We start from the raw sequence: 19,870 nt of genomic DNA on the forward strand, positions 1-19,870 counted from the left end.
AAGAAGAAGAAGAAGAAGAAGAAGAAGAAGAAGAGAAGAAGAAGAAGAAGAAGAAGAAGAAGAAGAAGAAGAAGAAGAAGAAGATTTTTATATTGAATTGGGTGATGTGAGTTATTATTTTGTAGCTATTATAACCAGCAGACTCCAGGTCTAGGTGGAATCTGTGCAATTCAAGTTTTTGATTGGGCTATTTTGTGTAGGTCAGTGACATAAAAAAGGGGAGAATATTAGCCAAGAATCATAAGACCATGGAACACTAAGCTGACTTACCTCTACTGGAAGGATGTCTATAAACAAGCAAATAAACCAACGGGAGACCACAAGAGTCCACATCACTCCATGTTTCTCCATTAAATCAGCCACAGCTGGGATCTTCAACCTTACAAGATCTCCCAGTACTTCCTGGTCTATTTTAAGACCAATCATTTCAGGGCTGTAATAGTCTAGTGAAATGAAATAAAATCCATTAATATAGAAAATAACAAAGGAGTCTAAATTATACATTTAACATACCATCCATGCTAAAGTTTATGAATATCAGAAGTCCCACTGCAATTCTATATGAATCCAAGGACAGCCCAAGTACATTATAAGGGTAACAAAGGTTACAGACATGTTCTAAAATTATCTCACAACTCCAAATTTCTAGTGCTCCTCACAATATTTTTCTGGAAATGATTCAGGCCAGAAAACGTCAGACAAAAAACTGTGCATTTCTAAGAGGATCAGAGCATTTCCCCGACTTACTATGATTTTCAATTGAGGAAACAATCCATGGTGTGCAAGACTGTCAATAGATGTGGAAACCTTGAAAACATGAACATCTGGATCTGACCTAAGATTACTGCAGGTACAGTGGAGCTTCAGACAAACCTCTAAATACACAGGAGAAACACTGCCAAAGTATTGATCATCTTATTACAAAAGCACCTGAAGGAGGTGGTGTAATTTTAGGCAGCAAGTGCACATGTTCCTGAAGCTGATGTGTGAAAGCAGAAAAATTGGGCAAGTGTAAGGATTTGAGCGGCTTTGACAAGCACCAAATCGTAATGGTTAAGTCAGAGCAACTCCAGAAAGTCAGCTCTTGTGGAATGTTGCAGTGGTTGCCAATGGCTCCCGCTGATGTCTAAGCCTATGAGGCAGAGAGCCAAGAGATCAAATGGACATATTCACAAGCACACCACATATCATCAAATACGTCTAAATCTTTTATTGACGAATGATCACTTCACAAAAGACAAGGTGCAACGTTTTGGAGCCACGCAGGACCCCTTCACCATGCATGAGGCAAGATCTTGTGCGCGGTGCTGGATCAAGATCGGGTTCAGGTAAGTATAAGGGAAAAAAGGGAGGGGGCAGTGGGCTGGTGCACAGAGTAGGTTTTTTACTTTAAAGTGGAGCTCTAGACTTCCCCCCAAAAATTTAAACTCAGCAGCTACAAATAATGTAGCTGCTGAATTTTAATATAAGGACACTTACCTGTCCAGGGATGCAGCGATGTCAGCATCCAAGCTGACTCTTCAATCGACATCTTGTGCAGGCGCCGGACCTGCCCAATGCGCGAGTTGCACTGCACTTTGTGAATGTTCCCACAGTCTTCTGGGAACTCCACGTATCCCAGAAGGCTGTGGGAGGAAGGAGGGGCCAAACTTCCCCATAAATTGCCGCAGCGGTCTGACCTGGAAGTGGGAGCAGGTACCTGTTAAAACCAGGTACCCGCCCCCCCCCAAAAGTGCCAAATGTGGCAGTGGAGGGTGCAAACAAACGGCACTTCCCCTTTTGGGTGGAGCTCTCCTTTAATGCAGAGAATGCATTAAGGTAAACCGTAAGTCTTTAGAACGATGTTAACCCCTTAGCATGGCAAACCAACAATTAACCCCCAGCACTGCACAATAATTAACCCCCATATGGCATAAAAATGAATACCCAGAATGGCACAATATTTAGTCCCCAACATGGCACAATAATTAAACCCCAGCCAGGAGTATAGCAGTTAGTTCGCCCCCTTTATTGTTAAACATACAACAGAGTTAAGAGGTCAGCACTAAATAGCAAATAGAATGTGGGGGTCAGAACTGTGTACAAAATTACTTTTTTCAATATGCCCGCTTACAATGGTGATTAGTTTACCCCCTTTTCAATCGTGGTCTATGTGCCCCTAGTAAACTGGTGGTCAGTGTGCCTCTCTCCACCCACTGCTCACATTTGCACCTCTCTAGAGCCCTCCATCCACTTGTCACCTTTGCACCCCCTCCCTCTTTTAATTCTCACTGAAGGGAGATTTTGAAACAGGGCAGTTCATGCAGGAAAACCCACAACATTTTTTATGGAATTTAACATGCAATGGTCAAAAGATTTCACCTAATTAATGTCAGAGACAGGTGGGCAGTCATTTCTATTTTGGGAGTAACATCAGTTTCTGATGCCAAGGGTATACTTACTTTTTCCATACTACACCATTACATCTACTGATATTTTATTGAATTGAAAGGGCAACTTTTTCCTGTGCCCCCCCCCCATCTCAAAAAAGTTTAATGATAATAGAAAACAAGATACAAACATGTCCATCCATAGAGATAACAACATGCATGATTACAGCAAATGCAGAGTTCAGTAGTGTCACATCATCCTAAAGTTTCAAATCCATTCTAACAGCAGTACAGCCTGTTATGCTAGCACTATCACCATTCATACAGACTATACCCAAGTACACAAGGCACCAATTACATCACAAAAGTATGTTTAGAATTAAATCTACTGGGGATAACCCTGGCGTGTCTAGCCAGGGAGACCACACCATTTGGTATTTACCTGGGCACCCTCTGTGTTGGAAAATGTATTTTTCTAGGCGTAGTGTGTTGCCAATTTGTACTACCCACTCCTTTCACGAGGGAGGGTCATTTGACTTCCAGTGTCCAAGAATCAGTTAACGGGCCTGAAATAGAGCCCTGGCTATAGAATGCATTGGGGTGAAAAACCGTGAGGGTTTACAACCCCTTTAAGTAACCGTGTTTTCTTGAGCACCTGGTACACACAGGGTCCTCTCTCATCCCCATTTTAAATAACCTCACAGGGGTAAGGTGAACCCTGAGAAGAATATATAGCTGTGAGAGCAGCAGGGTGACATTAAGGGAACACAACAGTACAGCCTGCAGGGTTTCCTCCCACTGCTCCTCAAAGGATTCCACATCTTGCTCCCATCTGTACTCAGCTCTAGAAGGAAAGTCCTTCAGAAAATGAGCAACATGTATTGGCACCTGGATATAAAACCCTTGTATACTTCCACCTCTGACAAATAATTAAATATAGGCGTAGGTGACATTACCCAAATGTCTACTCTGGTCTGTGCCCTAATGGCATTTCATAGTTGCAAGTAATAAAAGTGCATAGCTTGTGGGAGATTATACTTGGCATATAGACTGTGGAAAGGACACAGACCATTATCAAATATGTGCGATGTGGTATACAGTATAGTTTCCACTTACTGCTATATTGTAAAGACTTCAACTCTGTGTAATGCCAGTTTTTCTTGTGTTCTTATTCAAGTATATCATCTTTATCTACAGGCATTTTTTGATTCCTACATATTGCCTGTTCAAATATGTTGAAAAAGTCAACTATTTCCATGGGGTGTACTTAATTTTTCACATGACTAACCCCCGAGCAAATGCATGGAAGTTAATTCATCCTACACTGTATATTCCAGTATGAGAATGTTACTAAGGAACACATAGCTATGCTAAATCAAATGGGGCATTTTAGATCAACCTACCTTTTAACTATTTTTTTTTTTTTTTTTATGAACACATTTTAGCACAGTATATCCTGCATTTCTTTTTAAAGCTTGACAACATGAACTTGTAAAAGGCACCATTAACAATTTTATATAGTATAATATAATCTTTCCCTTCTGAATTGTGTGACAGGAGTTGACAAATGTTTCTAGTGCCCTCAAGGAACCTCAAGTAATTCATTTTTATCTTCTACTAGTAAACCAAATCAGATTAGGAGATGTTCAGGAAAAGGCTTCATCCTGCCACCTTTGTCTTGTCACAGGTCAGTGTAGATAAAGTAAAATGGGATTTGCACATTTGATTCCTGGTAACTTTAAACAAAAAAATAAAGATGGTTTTGCCAGAAATAGTCTGAAAACAGAAATGCTATCTGCATAGCATACATCAAGAATTGTTAACTGCATCTGGCACACGATTCCCATGACAATTCTAATTGAAGAGAGGATATGCCCAGGGTCCATGTTTATCTGCTATAAACTATGTTCTCCAAGTGAGTGCCCTTGTACTTTATGACTGTTTCACAAGGTTATCACAATATGGTCTCCTTTTATTTTTAGAAATAGCTAAAATCCCAAAGGGCTAGCAGACTTGGAAACAAATCGGCCTACATAACTACCTTAATGCATAAGCCACCAGTTAGCCCATTATTAGTTAATAATGAACACAAAATTATTGGGTTTGTGCACACTGCATTATGAGCAGCAGGATTTGATGCATATAATACAACAGAAAATATCTGCAAATATGCAAAACTATAAGCTTGGTTTAACTGCCCCAACTGTTTTTAATACAGTTTGTTATGATAAACTACATATTAGTAGTATGGTCCAGCATGTATCAGATTTATTCAATAACCTGTCACAAAGAATAATATGTAAGGTGCAATTAGCCAATGCAAATACAATATTTTACTTGAAAAGAATACAGTATACAGTTTTTTTAAATGTGTTACTGCACTTTGGGTAAAATCAATGCTCTTCTACCATCTTAAAGAGTAAACCCATATCACTCCGTATGGTGCAAGGGATCTAAATTCTCTCTAAACAGCACTCTGCAACGAAACCTTCTTTTCCATTAATGTGCTTATTACTGCAATCAACATGTGACCTTGCTCTATGTTACTTGGGGCTTAGGAAACATGCTACAAAAAATAAGACCTTCACTTACTTACTAATACTAGTAATCTACTTACTGCAATCTGCAGATCAGTAGTGCCCTGAAATACAATGCTAATCTTTAAATTCCTAATTTCCTCTTGCTTGCACCCTTCTTGTTAATGACATATACCCAAAGGTCAAGACTAGTATACTTAATGTAGCTTTTCACCTCACAAGCCTACAAGCATGAACTCATTTCTTAACTTCTTCCTCTATGCACAATAATATATGAATATCCACACGTACAATCCTGTTCCTGTAGCCAATTAAAATGGTCATCAGAAAAAAATATAAAAAGGTACAGTCTACCCAAACCTAAAAAAGGGGACACAACCTACCTACATAGTACACCAAACCTCTCTCTATGCTCCTCCTCCATCTCTGATCACAAGTTCCCCTGGAACTTCCTGTTCCCAAGCTTTTAAAATACTGCTACTGAGAAAGTCCCAAGCTCTCTGCTCAAATTTTGTGTGTTGATTATATATTAAATCTGCATGCTCATTCTAATTATAAACTTCACGGATAATTCAAGGAAAAATAGATATCCAGTTGTGTCACTTTGTAGTGAAGTTGCACATGAAAAAACAATTAGTAAAAAAATGATAGAATATTGCTTAGAGGCCATATTAGAGCACACTTCAGTTTGAATATGGGAAAATTATATTATACGTAAACTATAGTATATGACAACTCTATAATTAAATACACTCCAGCTGCTCCTAAATACAGTAGATAGCGCCTATGGTTCCAAGTTTTTCTAAATATGCATGTATAACCTTTATTGTTTTTAGATTTACTGCAATGATGCAACTCCAGAGGACTCACTATTCCTTCACCTTGTCTGTGTGGAGTGTAGGGACCAATAGTGCTTCTACAGCACCACAGTATAGCTTAGAGAAAGAGAAAGACAGCAACTTCTGAGCATTAAACCTGTAGCTGAAAAGACCTTTAGCGCCAGTGTAGACAAGCTCTGGGTTTGTGTCAATGGCATCAGTTTGACACGGCTCTGAGGTCATGGAGATAGTTACATAGTTACATAGTAGGTGAGGTTGAAAAAAAAGACACAAGTCCATCAAGTCCAACCTATGTGTGTGATTAAATCTTTCAGAAATCAGTGACAGGTGTGCAGTTTACCCCACGTCAAGCAGGTTTTGCGTACATATGGACTTATGTGATCACAATATCCATTATGATGCTAACAAAAGCTTGTCAACCTAAGCCCGAACAGTAGTAAAAGATTTGATATAGCGAGCACACCCCCCCCCCCAGACTGACTGTCTGCTGTGCTTCCTGTGCTAATTCCTCCAGAGTGTAGGCACCCTAATACAGGAGGTGTGTTACTGGCCAGATCACCGGTCGAAAACAGAGGTGGGAAGCCAAGGAAAAGGAAAACTGATAGAGCCACCACATCTGATTGGTAAGCTGCATGATGATAGATTTTTAGGGTTTAGTAAAGTCAGGGTTAAGCCAAAGATTAAAGCCGATCAAGTGTCACATTTTTTTTTAAATATACTTTATTTTCATTTTTTACTAAAGGACATGGATAAAGCCAAAGTATATATGTTTATAATATTGTGTATCAACATATTACAATGGACAGATATAGAGATCACTTGCTGAAAGTTCTGCCAGATACATCAAATTAGATGTAGATTGCCAGCACAGTATGCATACCTTTCTGGATCCAACAATTGCACAAAATACTAATGGACTGTTCAGTCCTTCGTATTAAAAAACAGAAATCAAGAGTATAACAGGGACTATATGGAAGAAGAAATAGAAAAAAGGGACATTAAGCAGGATAGGGGAGAGGCAATAAAACAGGGATAGAAAGGGAGAGGAAAAAAAAAAAAAAAAAAAGTGTAGGTGTGTTGGTAGGTGAACAGAATGGGCAAGGTGAGGGATGTGTACAAGTGCAGAGGGAGTTAAAGTCAAGAGAAGCTTGTGCTCTATATTTTAGGGAAGCTGTACGATTTTTCATGTCTAATATTTATGAAGGTGAACTTTAAGGGAGCACGTGTACCTGTTTCTGGAGACCGAATGGTGGAGGGGAAAAGGCAGCCAAGTTAACACCAAGATTGTCGGTAATTTTCTCTTTCAATAATTTTTAGTGCAGAGTTTTAAACATTATGCAAAAACAAAAACAATAACAAATAGATGTCAACAAAAGGATGCACCTTCCAAAGTGATCAATGGCCTGATCATTACAACCAGAGTACATAAAAGACAAGAGAGAGTCAGGCCTAACTAGCAGGCTCTATCTAATAGAGCAACCTTTTGTCTAGGGCAATGAGCTCCACATTATCAGCAGGCTAATACAAAATGTCAAGAAATGAGAACAATTTTGGAAGTAACATTACAGAAAGCTGAAGGTCACACATAACTCAAATATATGGAGAGGTAGAGAAACGTTATTGTGGATTGTTGGTCATTTTGATGATTTCACTCAGCTTCGTCCAGAAGGGTCTATGTTTATTGCAAATCCAAAATAAATGCAAGAGTACAGTGAGAGAGTCTCCACATCTCATGTGGTTTTGATATCAAGTGCATGCATTAAGGCCAGTCCTGGACAAATCTTCCCAAAATCTAGGAGCAAGATACAAGATGGTAGGAACCAGTGACTGTGACACATCTTTAGCTAGCATGAACCGAACATAAGAAAAGGGAGGGGAGGGTTACAAAAGAAAAAAAAAAAAAGAAAAAAAATAGGGGTCCAAAAGGGTTAAAGTGGTTCTAAAGGCTGAAGGTTTTTACCTTAATATTCACACACTCTGTGCCGATGGAGGAATGTATTTTCTCACATGTCCTTGCAAAAAGCCCTACCAGTATTATATATATATATATATATATATATATATATATATATATATATATATATATATATATATACACACACAGAATCTCACAAAAGTGAGTACACCTCTCACATTTTTGTAAATATTTTATTATATCATTTCATGTGACAACACTGAAGAAATAACACTTTGCTACAACGAAAAGTAGTGAGTGTACAGCTTGTTTAACCACTTCAGCCCCGGAAGATTTTGCCCCTTAATGACCAGGCCATTTTTTACGATACAGTACTGCGTTGATTTAACCGACAATTGTGCCGTCACGCGCCGCTGTACCAAACAAAATTGACGTCCTTTTTTTTTCCCCACAAATATAGCTTTCTTTTGGTGCCATTTGATCACCTCTGTAGTCTTGTTTTTTTGCGCTATAAACAAAAAAAAGGGGCAATTTTGAAAAACAAAAAAAAAAAACAATATTTTATACTTTTTGCTATAATAGATAGCCAAAAAAATATATAAAAATGTAAAAAAAATTCAACAGTTTAGACCAATATATATTCATTCTTCTACATATTTTTGGTAAAAAAATAAAAAAGTGCAATAAGCGTATATTGATTGGTTTGCGCAAAAGTTATAGCATCTACAAAATAGATTTACGCATTTATACATTTTTATTATTATTTATTTTTTATGCTAGTGATGGCAGCGATCTGCGATTTTTAGCAAGACTGCGACATTGCGGCGGACAGATCGGACACTTTTCAAACATTTTTGGGACCATTGACATTTATACAGCGATCAGTGCTATAAAAATGCACAGATTACTGTGTAAATGTCACTGGTATGGAAGGGGTTAACCCTAGGGGGCGATCAAGGGATTTAATGTGTTCCATCATGTGTGTTTCTAACTCTAACTGGGGTGATGTAACTGTGGGGGGATGTAGCTGACTAGAGGAGGAGACAGATCGCTGTTCCTAATTAGTAGGAACAGACTATCTGTCTCTCCTCTCCTGCCAGAACAGGGATGTGTGTGCCTTGCGATCGCACGTGGCCGGAGGATATCTGGTCCCCTCTGCCATGCAGCGGGAGCACACGCGCCTGCTTTAGCTGTTTAAAGGGCCAACGTACAGCTACGGCGATTTGCGGGAACAAGCTGACCTGCTGCAGTATAATGACGGTGGCTAGTGGTTAACTGTGTAAATTTGCTGTCCCCTCATAACGCAACACGCAGCCATTAATGTCTAAACCGCTGGCAACAAAAGTGAGTACACCCCTAAGTGAAAATGTCCAAATTGGGCCCAAAGTGTCAATATTTTGTGTGGCCACCATTATTTTCCAGCACTGCCTTAACCCTCTTGGGCATGGAGTTCAGAGTTTCACAGGTTGCCAGTGGAGTCCTCTTCCACTCCTCCATGATGACATCACAGAGCTGGTGGATGTTAGAGACCTTGTGCTCCTCCACCTTTCATTTGAATATGCCCCACAGATGCTCAATAGGGTTTAGGTCTAAAGACATGCTTGGCCAGTCCATCACCTTTACCCTCAGCTTCTTTAGCAAGGCAGTGGTCGTCTTGGAGGTGTGTTTGGGGTCGTTACTATGTTGGAATACTTCCCAGCAGCCCAGTCTCCGAAGGAAGGGGATCATGCTTTGCTTTCAGTATGTCACAGCACATGTTGGCATTCATGGTTCCCCCAATGAACTGTAGCTCCCCAGTGCTGGCAGCACTCATGCAGCACCGGACCATGACACTCCCACCACCATGCTTGACTGTAGACAAGACACACTTGCCTTTGTACTCCTCACCTGGTTGCCGCCACACACGCTTGACACTATCTGAACCAAATAAGTTTATCTTGGTCTCATCAGACCACAGGACATGGTTCCAGTAATCCATGTCCTTAGTCTGCTTGTCTTCAAACTGTTTGCGGGCTTTCTTGTGCATCAGCTCTGGAAGGACAGCCATGCAGACCAAATTTGATGCAGTGTGCAGCGTATATTCTGAGCACTGACAGGCTGACCCCCCACCCCTTCAACCTCTGCAGCAATGCTGGCAGTACTCAGACGTCTGTTTCCCAAAGACAACCTCTGGATATGACGCCGAGTACGTGCACTCAACTTCTTTGGTTGGCCATGGTGAAGGCTGTTCTGAGTGGAACCTGTCCTGTTATGGTCTTGGCAACCATGCTGCAGTTCAGTTTCAAGGTCTTGGCAATCTTCTTATAGCCTAGGCCATCTTTATGTAGAGCAACAATTCTTTTTTTCAGATGCTCAGAGAGTTCTAAGGCATGAGTTGCCCTGTTGAACTTCCAGTGACCAGTATGAGAGAGTGAGAGCGATAACACCAAATTTAAACACCTGCTCCCCATTCACACTGAGACCTTGTAACACGAACGAGTCACATGACACCAGGGAGGGAAAATGGCTAATTTGGACATTTTCACTTAGGGGTGTACTCAGCAAATTTACACTGTTATACAAGCTGTACACTCACTACTTTACATTGTAGCAAAGTGTCATTTCTTCACCGTTGTCACATCAAAAGATAATAAAATATTTAAAAAAATGTGAGGGGTGTACTCACTTTTGTGAGATACGGTATAGATATATATGTAGAGGGTCAGCCTGGGGCAGGGTTAAGAAGGGGTTAATCAAAGAAGGCAGGTACTTACCCTTCAGACCTGCTTATTGTCAGTTGGGCTGAAAGTGTCAGAGAGGAGCTGTTTGAGTAGGAGAGAGAGACACACAGCAGCATGCTGTGTGAAAAGGTCCATTGCTGGATGGTGTACCTGCAGGGTGAGCTTAACCACAGACTGTAGCTCTGATTGGAGCCATGAACTACTACCTGTAAGCCTGTGTGCTGCTGAATTGTGAGCTGTACTTGTGTGCACAACCGTGTGACAAGACAAGTCTGTTTTGTCTTATGTTTATTTTTTGCCATTTTGCTGAATAAAGCCACTTTTATTTTACTGGACTGTCTCTGAGCCTGCTGTCAACTCCTCTGATCCCCTACAATATATATATATATATATATATATATATATATATATATATTTTACAAGGTTCACATACAGTATATATTATATTAACTCCCGGCTATCATATATATGATATGTGTAACATTGAAAGCGTTAACACCTCTCTAGGCTGGCAAGCAGACCACGTCACAAAACATGTATTTCTAAACAGATAAAATAACATTTTATCTTGTTACTTTCAATGAATTCTATGGAACTGTAATTACTAATACAGTGATTCAGCAATGTAGAAAATGACCTCTAAAATGCATGAATTTTTATTCCCACTTTTCCTTAACTGGAAAAAAAAAAACTTTGAGAGAAGAGCATGTGATAAATGAAGTACTTCTTGCACAGAACACTGTGATAAGCTGACTGTCTACAAGTTGCTCAAGCTATGTGACAAACTCAAGGACAAGATAACATTTACAGAAAAGGTCATTTTCGTAATTTATTGGTTTTGACAAAATTATTTCTAAAAATGAAAATATTCTGTTTCCACTTTCTGGATTTCCAATATTCTGTTTACAAGAGAAATATATCTATCACACAATAGCAGTGTTGTAACCAAATGACAACCACCATATTGTAACAACAATTTGTTACAGAAAAACAGGAATAAAACCTGACAAAATGTTCCTTTTTTTTTTTTTTCTTTTAACTTGTCATGTACTCATGTGTACTTATTTAAGTGGGGGGGGGGGGATAGATTAAAAGATTTATGGTGTATTGTTAATACTTGTGAAAAATAATGAAAGGTTTGTAGCAGTTATTAACCGCTACCATTTGGCTGGCCAAAGACCAGAGCACTTTTTGCGATTCAGCACTGCGTCGCTTTAACGGACAATTGCGCGGTCATGCGATGTAGCTCCCAAACAAAATCAACGTCCTTTTTTCACCACAAAAAGCTTACTTTTGGTGGTATTTGATCACCTCTGCGGTTTTTATTTTTTGCGCTATAAACAAAAAAAGAGCGACAATTTTGAAAAAAAAAAAAAAAAAAAACGCATTATTTTTTACTTTTTGCTATAATAAAAATCCCCCAAAAATATATAACGTATTCTTCTACATATTTTTGGTTAAAAAAAAAATAAAAAATTGCAATAAGCGTATATAGATTTGTTCGCGCAAAAGTCATAGCGTCTACAAAATAGGAGATAGTTTTATGGCATTTTTATTAATATTTTTTTTTTACTAGCAATGGTGGCGATCAGTGAATTTTTTTGTGACTGCAACATTATGGCGGACACGTCAGACAATTTTGACACATTTTTGAGACCATTGGCATTAATACAGCGATCAGTGCGATTAAAAATGCATTGATTACTGTAAAAATGTCACTGGCAGTGAAGGGGTTAACACTAGGGGGCAGTGAACGGGTTAATGTGTGTCCTAGGAAGTGTTCTAACTGAAGGGGGATGTGGACTGTGCAGGGATCTTCATACTCTGTATGAACAGAGGATCTGTCAGTTCTCCCCTTAGAGAACCAGAAACTGTGTTTACACACACAGCTCCTGGTTCTCCGTGTGCCCCGAGCGATTGCGGGAGCCCGGTGGCGATCGAGACCGCTGGGCACTTGCATCGGCTCCGTGGGTGTGCAGGCGGCGCGCACGCGCCCCCTAGTGGCCATCTATGGTACCGACATACCATGACGGCAATTCGCCTGCCTGTGCCATTCGGCAAGCGGTTAATCCAGTTTGGTGTGTCTAGTGTTCTTTGTATGTTTGGAGTTTATCCCGCCTACAGTCCCACGTTTTATCACTTCCACTTTCAATGTGAAACACGTGAGCACTTTTACACCTGCAAATCATGTGGTGTTTCCATATTTTTGTCCAACCCCTGTACTTCCTTGCTCAGTGACCTCCGTTACTGGGATAAAAAGTAAGAGACCAATTGGTGTCATAAATGGCAACAATTATCCAGCATAAAAAAAGAAAAAAAAAAGTTAGCTAGAGTTTCACACTCACAATCAACTCTTTAAATGTGGAGGAATAAACAGTTTCTCTATAGGAACAAGATTTTCTCCTTCATTTTGAAACTTTCACCACAGAATGACACTTAGCTCCGTAGGCAGGTCAACCTTCCATATCTTGCAAAGCTTAAAAATAAATGAATAAAAAAAATCACTGTACATTACTAATGTAATGAAACATCCACATTTATTAAACCTTCCTGCAAAAGCTAAATACAAAAAGAGAAACTTCGACTTCGACTGTAAATTCCAAATCATGGAGTACAGCACAGGACAAGGGCCATCACCAAACTCTCCTGGTTACTCTGCATTGCAGGTCTAAATTCCTCTCATTTTAAATTGTACAGTTCAGGACACAGGCAACGTATTCAAACAAGATGGGATGTCCCCCCAGCATTGAATACAAAGAGTGGGCAACAACTAGGTAAAACAGACAGGGCCCAAGAAACATCAGGGGTTCAAGACCCAAGTTTAGAGTTGAGTATCGAATGATACTCTATTTGTAAGCCTTAATTTCTCCACGGTTTATAGATTTCCATCTACACTGAATGTTTGCATGTGTATTCTGTACAAACAATATCCTGTAGCTGCTGCACTTGTTCTATGTGTCAATAAAAAAAAAGTATAAAATATTCTATCAGCGGAATCAGTGAAAGAGAGAACATCTTCAACAGGTACAATGAGATGTGGATTTAGGATAGAAGCCACATCATCACCCAAAGGAATAACCCTTTTCTTTGCAAACTTTTTCCACTAGATGGAGTTCAGCAAATATTTTTGGGAGGAGTGAAAATCCTTTTAGGAGTGAACTAATCATTAGAAACCACATATTCTATCTATTCATGAACAAGGAATGCTTTGAAAGTTTTTCTAGGTCTCTTATCCAAGGGAGCATGGTGTGATGGAGGAGAGTCAATTTTTATAATGCCTGGTTGAGTTGAAGTTACCTCTTCAATACAGTGGCAATGTGGGGGAGAGAAATCTTCAGCAGCTTTCTCCAACACTGCCTCAACATCCTCTTCATTCCCTTCCAATCCTGCGTCCCCTGGGACCGGCAATTCCAGTTGAGAAATGGGAGTGTGAAAAAAGGTGGGGCATTTCTGAGCCCTGAACAAAGATGTCTGTATTAAGGTGATGATCGTTCTGAATAATTGTGACATATGTGCTACTTCTGTCAAGTAGGAAGCTTGTTGCATGCCTAAAATAGTGCTAAAATCGCATGTTGAGACCAGTGTTAATACCGGGTCTTGCTCCAGCGAAATAGTGGGAGGAAGCATCTGAGTACCTTATAAGGGCTCAAGGCAGAAGCATGTGAAAGAAAATGTCTGACCAGTGGTGTGATTGTTTGGTAGTTGATGGATGGAAGGCGCGTGATCAGACGCTTGCATCAAGAAATGTATGGTTTATTCATGTATAAGAGTACAGACATATAGTCATATAGATAAAAAAATCATACAAATACTACATTATATTAATAAAAACAGGTAACAAAATAAGTACTAGGAAGTTAAAATTGGGGTGTGCCCATATTGAGGCAGGTATTTAAAAAAAGGCTGACGCGTTTCGAGGATAACCTCTTCATCAGAGCCAGGAGAACGGGAGCACAGTCTGTGTGGGCCAGTAGGCCGACATGTGTACATGGGGAGAGGTGGTGTGGCTAGTAGGAGGGTATGTCCTGTGATGGATAATTGATTTTTCCCAGTTCCATACCAGTCCACGTCCAGGTGTTCTATAGATGAAATAGGAATGTAAATGGATTGTATTTTCTTTTTGCGGTGGTGTTTGGCTGTCAGATTTGCCTGTCTCAGGAGAAGTATGTAGAAGCAGCTGCAACCTGTAGAGATCCTTTAGGGTGGAGAGCCGTATGATCCTGGCAGTAGAAGGGGGGGGGGAGAAGGAGGGAGGAGGTGTCCTTGAGGTAGCTGATGCCTGGACACAAAGCGTCTTGCTGCCTAGGGATAAGCAAATTGAATAAACCATACATTTCTTGATGCAAGCGTCTGATCACGCGCCTTCCATCCATCTCCTACCAAACAGTCCTTTCCAGACCACCCCTGGTCAGTTAAGGCAGCGGGACACGCTCCATCATCTCCTCCAGTCCTACCACTGACTACAATACTACCTTTTTCTTACAGCAAATGATCGCATAAGCGCAGGAGTATTTTTCACCATATCTTGCTTATACTTTTGCACCAGTGGTGTGATGTAATACCTGGTCATCCACCCGAGACTGGGATCTAAGTGGTTGAATCTTAGTGCCAAGTCTGAAAATTTTGCACTGTCAAGTGAATGCATTTCAAACATAGCCTCGATTTTAAAGTAGCGGTCAAAGATACAGGGTGACCCTGTTTTACTGGACCACGATGCTGCACTGTATATAAAGTTTAAGCTTCACCTGTCACATATTCCCTAAGAGGGGGGGTCTTCACAGACTGGTTTCTATGATAATGGACCATAACCCTGGAGCTGTATAGCACCTTGCAGCTAACTCAATGCGTCGCACAAATTCCCAAAATGAACACGCACAGCGTAGGGTCCAGGTACAGCTCCCAAGGTTTTACCAAGGCTGCACCGATTCAGACACACTGCTTCTGTGTAGGCATTAGAGGACAGTGGGGGCTGATTGAAGACTTTTGAAAATATTCAAGAAAAAACTATTAAAATATTGAAGTTGATTTCTCTGAGAAGGAGATGAGATCATCTTCAGCCCCTAGCAAAAAACTGAAGGCTCACCGAGTGGTGTATGGTTTTAAGGCAGATGCCCCAGGAGGTGCCAGTATCCAACCAGATGAAAGTGTGAGCCTATAACCCATGGTGTACAAATACGATGAGAATTTTAGTCTGCAGCATGTTCCTTTTTGTAGTAATGAGCTACTCTGTCCCACACAATCAGAAGCCATCAAAACGTAGAGAAGAACCATTGTGGAGTATTGGTTGTGGTATACAATACCTCTCTTGTCCCTTATTCAACATTTTGTATTGAAATGCATGAAAACCAGAGGCGTTGCTATGGGGGTGCGGGGGGTGCGGCCCGCACCGGGTGACACCCACCAGAGGGGTGACACCGGGGCCGCCGCTAAACACTACTATAGATTGCCTTGGAGCGGTGCGAGCAGGGCATCCAGCAGTGCGGGGGAAGCTGCCTATAACACTCCCCCTTCAGGTTAAGCTGTCACTCGGAGATCTGCAATATCTCCGAGGCAGCCGAAGTTGGTGGGTGGAGCTGGGGGTGTGGCCGCGCCGCCTCCTCCACTCCTCCCACAGACTCCTTCACACTGGCTGATCCCGCAGCTGAAGGAGATAGTGGGCGGAGCTGGGGGTGTGGCCGCGCCGCCTCCTCCACTCCCTCCACTCCTCCCACAGACCCCTTCACACTGGCTGATCCCGCAGCTGAAGGAGATAGTGGGCGGAGCTGTGGGTGTGGCCGCGCCGCCTCCTCCACTCCTTCCACAGACCTCTTCATACTGGCTGATCCCGAAGTTCATCTGCAGGAATGAGGCATGCTGTAAGTTACTGCACAGCACACTCTCACTGCATAGAGTCCTAACCTGCCCTGTGACACCCCAACCTGCTCTATACTACCCCAACCTGCCCTGTGCCAGTCATCCAAACCTGCTCTATACCACCCCAACCTGACCTGTGTTACCCATACCTGCCCTATACCACCCCAACATGCCCTGTGCCATCCCAACCTGCCCTGTGCTACTCCAACCTGCCCTGTGCCACCCCAACCTGCCATGTGCCACCCTAACCTGCCTTGTACCACCCCAACTTGTCCTGTGCCATTTAAACCTGCCCTGTGCCACCCCAACCTGCCCTATACCACTTCAACCTGCCCTGTGCCACCCCATCTGCCCTATACCACTTCAACCTGCTCTGTACCACCCCAACCTGCCCTATACCACTTCAACCTGCTCTGTACCACCCCAACCTGCCCTGTGCCACCCCAACCTGCCCTATACCACTTCAACCTGCCCTGTACCACCCCAACCTGCCCTGTGCCACCCCAACCTGCCCTATACCACTTCAACCTGCCCTGTACCACCCCAACCTGCCCTGTGCCACTTCAACCTGCCCTATACCACTTCAACCTGCCCTATACCACTCCAACCTGCCCTGTACCACCCCAACTTGTCCTGTGCCACTCCAACCTCCCCTAAACCACCCCAACCTGCCTTGTACCACGCCAACCTGCCCTATACCACCCCAACCTGCCCTGTGCCACCCTAACCTGCCCTGTACCACCCCAACTTGTCCTGTGCCACTCCAACCTGCCCTGAGGATCCCCAACCTGCCTTATGCCACTCCAACCTGCCCTATACCACTTCAACCTGCTCTGTACCACCCCAACCTGCCCTGTGCCACCCCAACCTGCCCTATACCACTCCAACCTGCCCTGTACCACCCCAACTTGCCTTTTACCACTCCAACCTGCCCTGTACCACCGCAACCTGCCCTGTACCACCCCAATCTGCCAATATACCACTCTAACCTTCCAATATACCACCACAACCTGCCCTATACCACTCCAACCTGCCCTGTGCCACCCTAACCTGCCCTGTACCACCCCAACTTGCCCTGTGCCATTTCAACCTGCCCTGTGCCACCCCAACCTGCCCTATACCACTTCAACCTGCCCTGTGCCACCCCATCTGCCCTATACCACCCCAACCTGCCCTGTACCACCCCAACCTGCCCTGTGCCACCCCAACCTGCCCTATACCACCCCAACCTGCCCTATACCACTCCAACCTGCCCCGTGCCACCCTAACCTGCCCTGTACCACCCCAACTTGTCCTGTGCCACTCCAACCTGCCCTGAGCCACCCCAACCTGCCCTATGCCACTCCAACCTGCCCTGTGCCATCCCAACCTGCCCTGTACCACCCCAACTTGCCTTTTACCACTCCAACCTGCCCTGTACCACCCCAACTTGCCTTTTACCACTCCAACCTGCCCTGTACCACCCCAATCTGCCAATATATCACCCATACCTTCCAATATACCACCACAACCTGCCCTATACCACCCCAACCTGCCACTATACCACCCTATACTACCCTAACCTGCCACTATATCACCCTACACTATAATTTACAGGGGCCGGTTTGGGGTGCGTCCCATGACCGTGCGCTACATGCAGGGTGCTGGGCAGCCTAGACATGAGGGGGGTGACACCATGTTTTACCGCACCAGGTGACACCAACCCTAGTGACGCCACTGATGAAAACCCTGAGAATTTCCCTTATTTTAGGGCCTGTGTCAATAGAATTTGGGCTTTTGTTGATGGCATCAGTGCTGTGCTTCTGAGATCATTAAGAAATGAATGACAAGTACATTTGATCTGCAGCTGGCCTTCTTCCTGTATTTCACCTGCTTCAAACAGGGTTTGAATGCCCATAGACACCCATTTGATACAAACGCCCATCAATACAGGCCCTTAAGCTGGCCATAGATGGTTCGAATTGCGGCTGGTTCAGGAGGGACTGGCCAAGATTCAAACTATCTATGGGCAGGCCGATTGCCACAAAGTTGATTTATCGAACGACTTGGGTACAACCAGCACGTCGGATTCATACATGCAATTATTGCCATCGCCTATAGTCGCTAGCAAAAATCACCGTTCTCCCAGCTGGGATGGCTTCCTGCACCCCCCTGAACCCCCCACCACCAGAAGAGAACACAGTAGCTCAGTGGGAGGGATTCCCCCATCAAATGACTGTGTTGATGGGGGAATGAAGCTATTTTAAATGTGCAACTGAGAGGACTTTTAAAAAGTGTCAAGTAAGGTTTATCCTTTCAGATTTTCAAAGCATTTTAAAGTCCTGTTCACATTTTCAATCTTACCTCAAGAACTGCAATCGGCCCGCCCAATTCTCAACTTGGACCACAAAACATCTCCCTCCTATGTTGTGGAGAGGAAAAATAGGTCTGTAGTTTACCAAAATTTCTTCCAGTCTCAACAGCAGGACCTTTAAAGTGGTTGTTAAGCCACTATGTGATCTTTATATCATCCCCTCTATAACTAGGATAACCTGTGTCCTAGTGCCTGTGCTTTATATAAAAAAAAAACAAAAAACAAAAAACAAAAAAAAAAGCCCAATTTCTACCTGGATTTCACAGCGCCTCGGCGCTCATGTGAATCCTGGCTCTCTCCTCCAGAACGGCGCTAGTGAGGGCTGACAGGCAGGGAGGGGGGAGGACGACAGAGCGAGACAGAGGATAGCTGCAGACAGCAGTGAATGACGGAAGCACGTAAACTGACCACGTCGTCAGGGCTCAGCAGCCATGATACACAGTGGTCAGTTTACAGGGGGAGGGCATAGCCAGGCAGGATCAGCCAGGTATTACAGATGATACAGGGGACCAAATTATACATCACAAGCACTGTGCTGTATAACATGCTTTAAGGGAACAGGATCCATTTTTTTTTTAGGGTAACAAACACTTTAAAGTATCTGTAAAGTCATACCATAGTGAATACACAGCTGCAGACATTATCCTTTCACTGACCATGCCTTCAAAATCAAAATCAAATAGAAGCAAATTTGAAGTTATTTATTGGTAATCACATGAGTGTCAGGTCCCCTTTTGTCCCCCCACATCTGACAGCTGAGGGTGGAGACTCAAAATGTACTCAACATAAAATGGAGACTCAAAACTCCATATAGAGGTGTGAAACTAATGGGTGACTTGGGAGGCTAAGCTCCCTGTATGTTCAACACAGAGCAACTAGATTAGTGTACAGGACATTGTGTGTTGGAACAGCATCCTATACACATGGGACTGCATAACAATGAAATAGCAAGAAGATTCATGCAGTCTACCCTGTCATAAAAATGCTGGAAGAGCATATAATATAATATTGATCTTATGCTGCAGCTAGGAAAGACAGAGCTTACAGGGTACTATGTGGAAACAGAATTATGGTTTTCAATCATTTGGATTTGCAAACCAGGAGTGTGAGGAAGTGTGCATGTACTGCAGGATGCAATTCAATAAATGCACCTTTGTAGGTTTTTTTCCCAGATTTTTTTTACACCAACCATGACTAACTGCTGCATCTCCATTTTGTACTGTAACCCTTTAATAGAATTACATACTGCAATTTTGTGCTGAAATAGAATTATATACTGCATAT

General features: G+C 42.5%; 1 protein-coding gene across 2 annotated transcripts in view; it reads right to left on the minus strand.

The window, feature by feature from the left end:
• Nucleotides 1–19,870, minus strand: part of GRTP1 (growth hormone regulated TBC protein 1) — a 122,711-nt gene that overhangs the window by 27,208 nt on the left and 75,633 nt on the right. For both annotated transcript variants that reach the window (XM_073614550.1, XM_073614551.1), the window contains exon 7: nt 271–443. In XM_073614550.1, the coding sequence (XP_073470651.1) occupies nt 271–443 (173 nt within the window). The remainder of the gene's footprint in view (nt 1–270; nt 444–19,870) is intronic.

The sequence above is a fragment of the Aquarana catesbeiana genome, linkage group LG02 (assembly GCF_042186555.1).
Source record: "Aquarana catesbeiana isolate 2022-GZ linkage group LG02, ASM4218655v1, whole genome shotgun sequence".
NCBI classification, from domain to species: domain Eukaryota; kingdom Metazoa; phylum Chordata; class Amphibia; order Anura; family Ranidae; genus Aquarana; species Aquarana catesbeiana.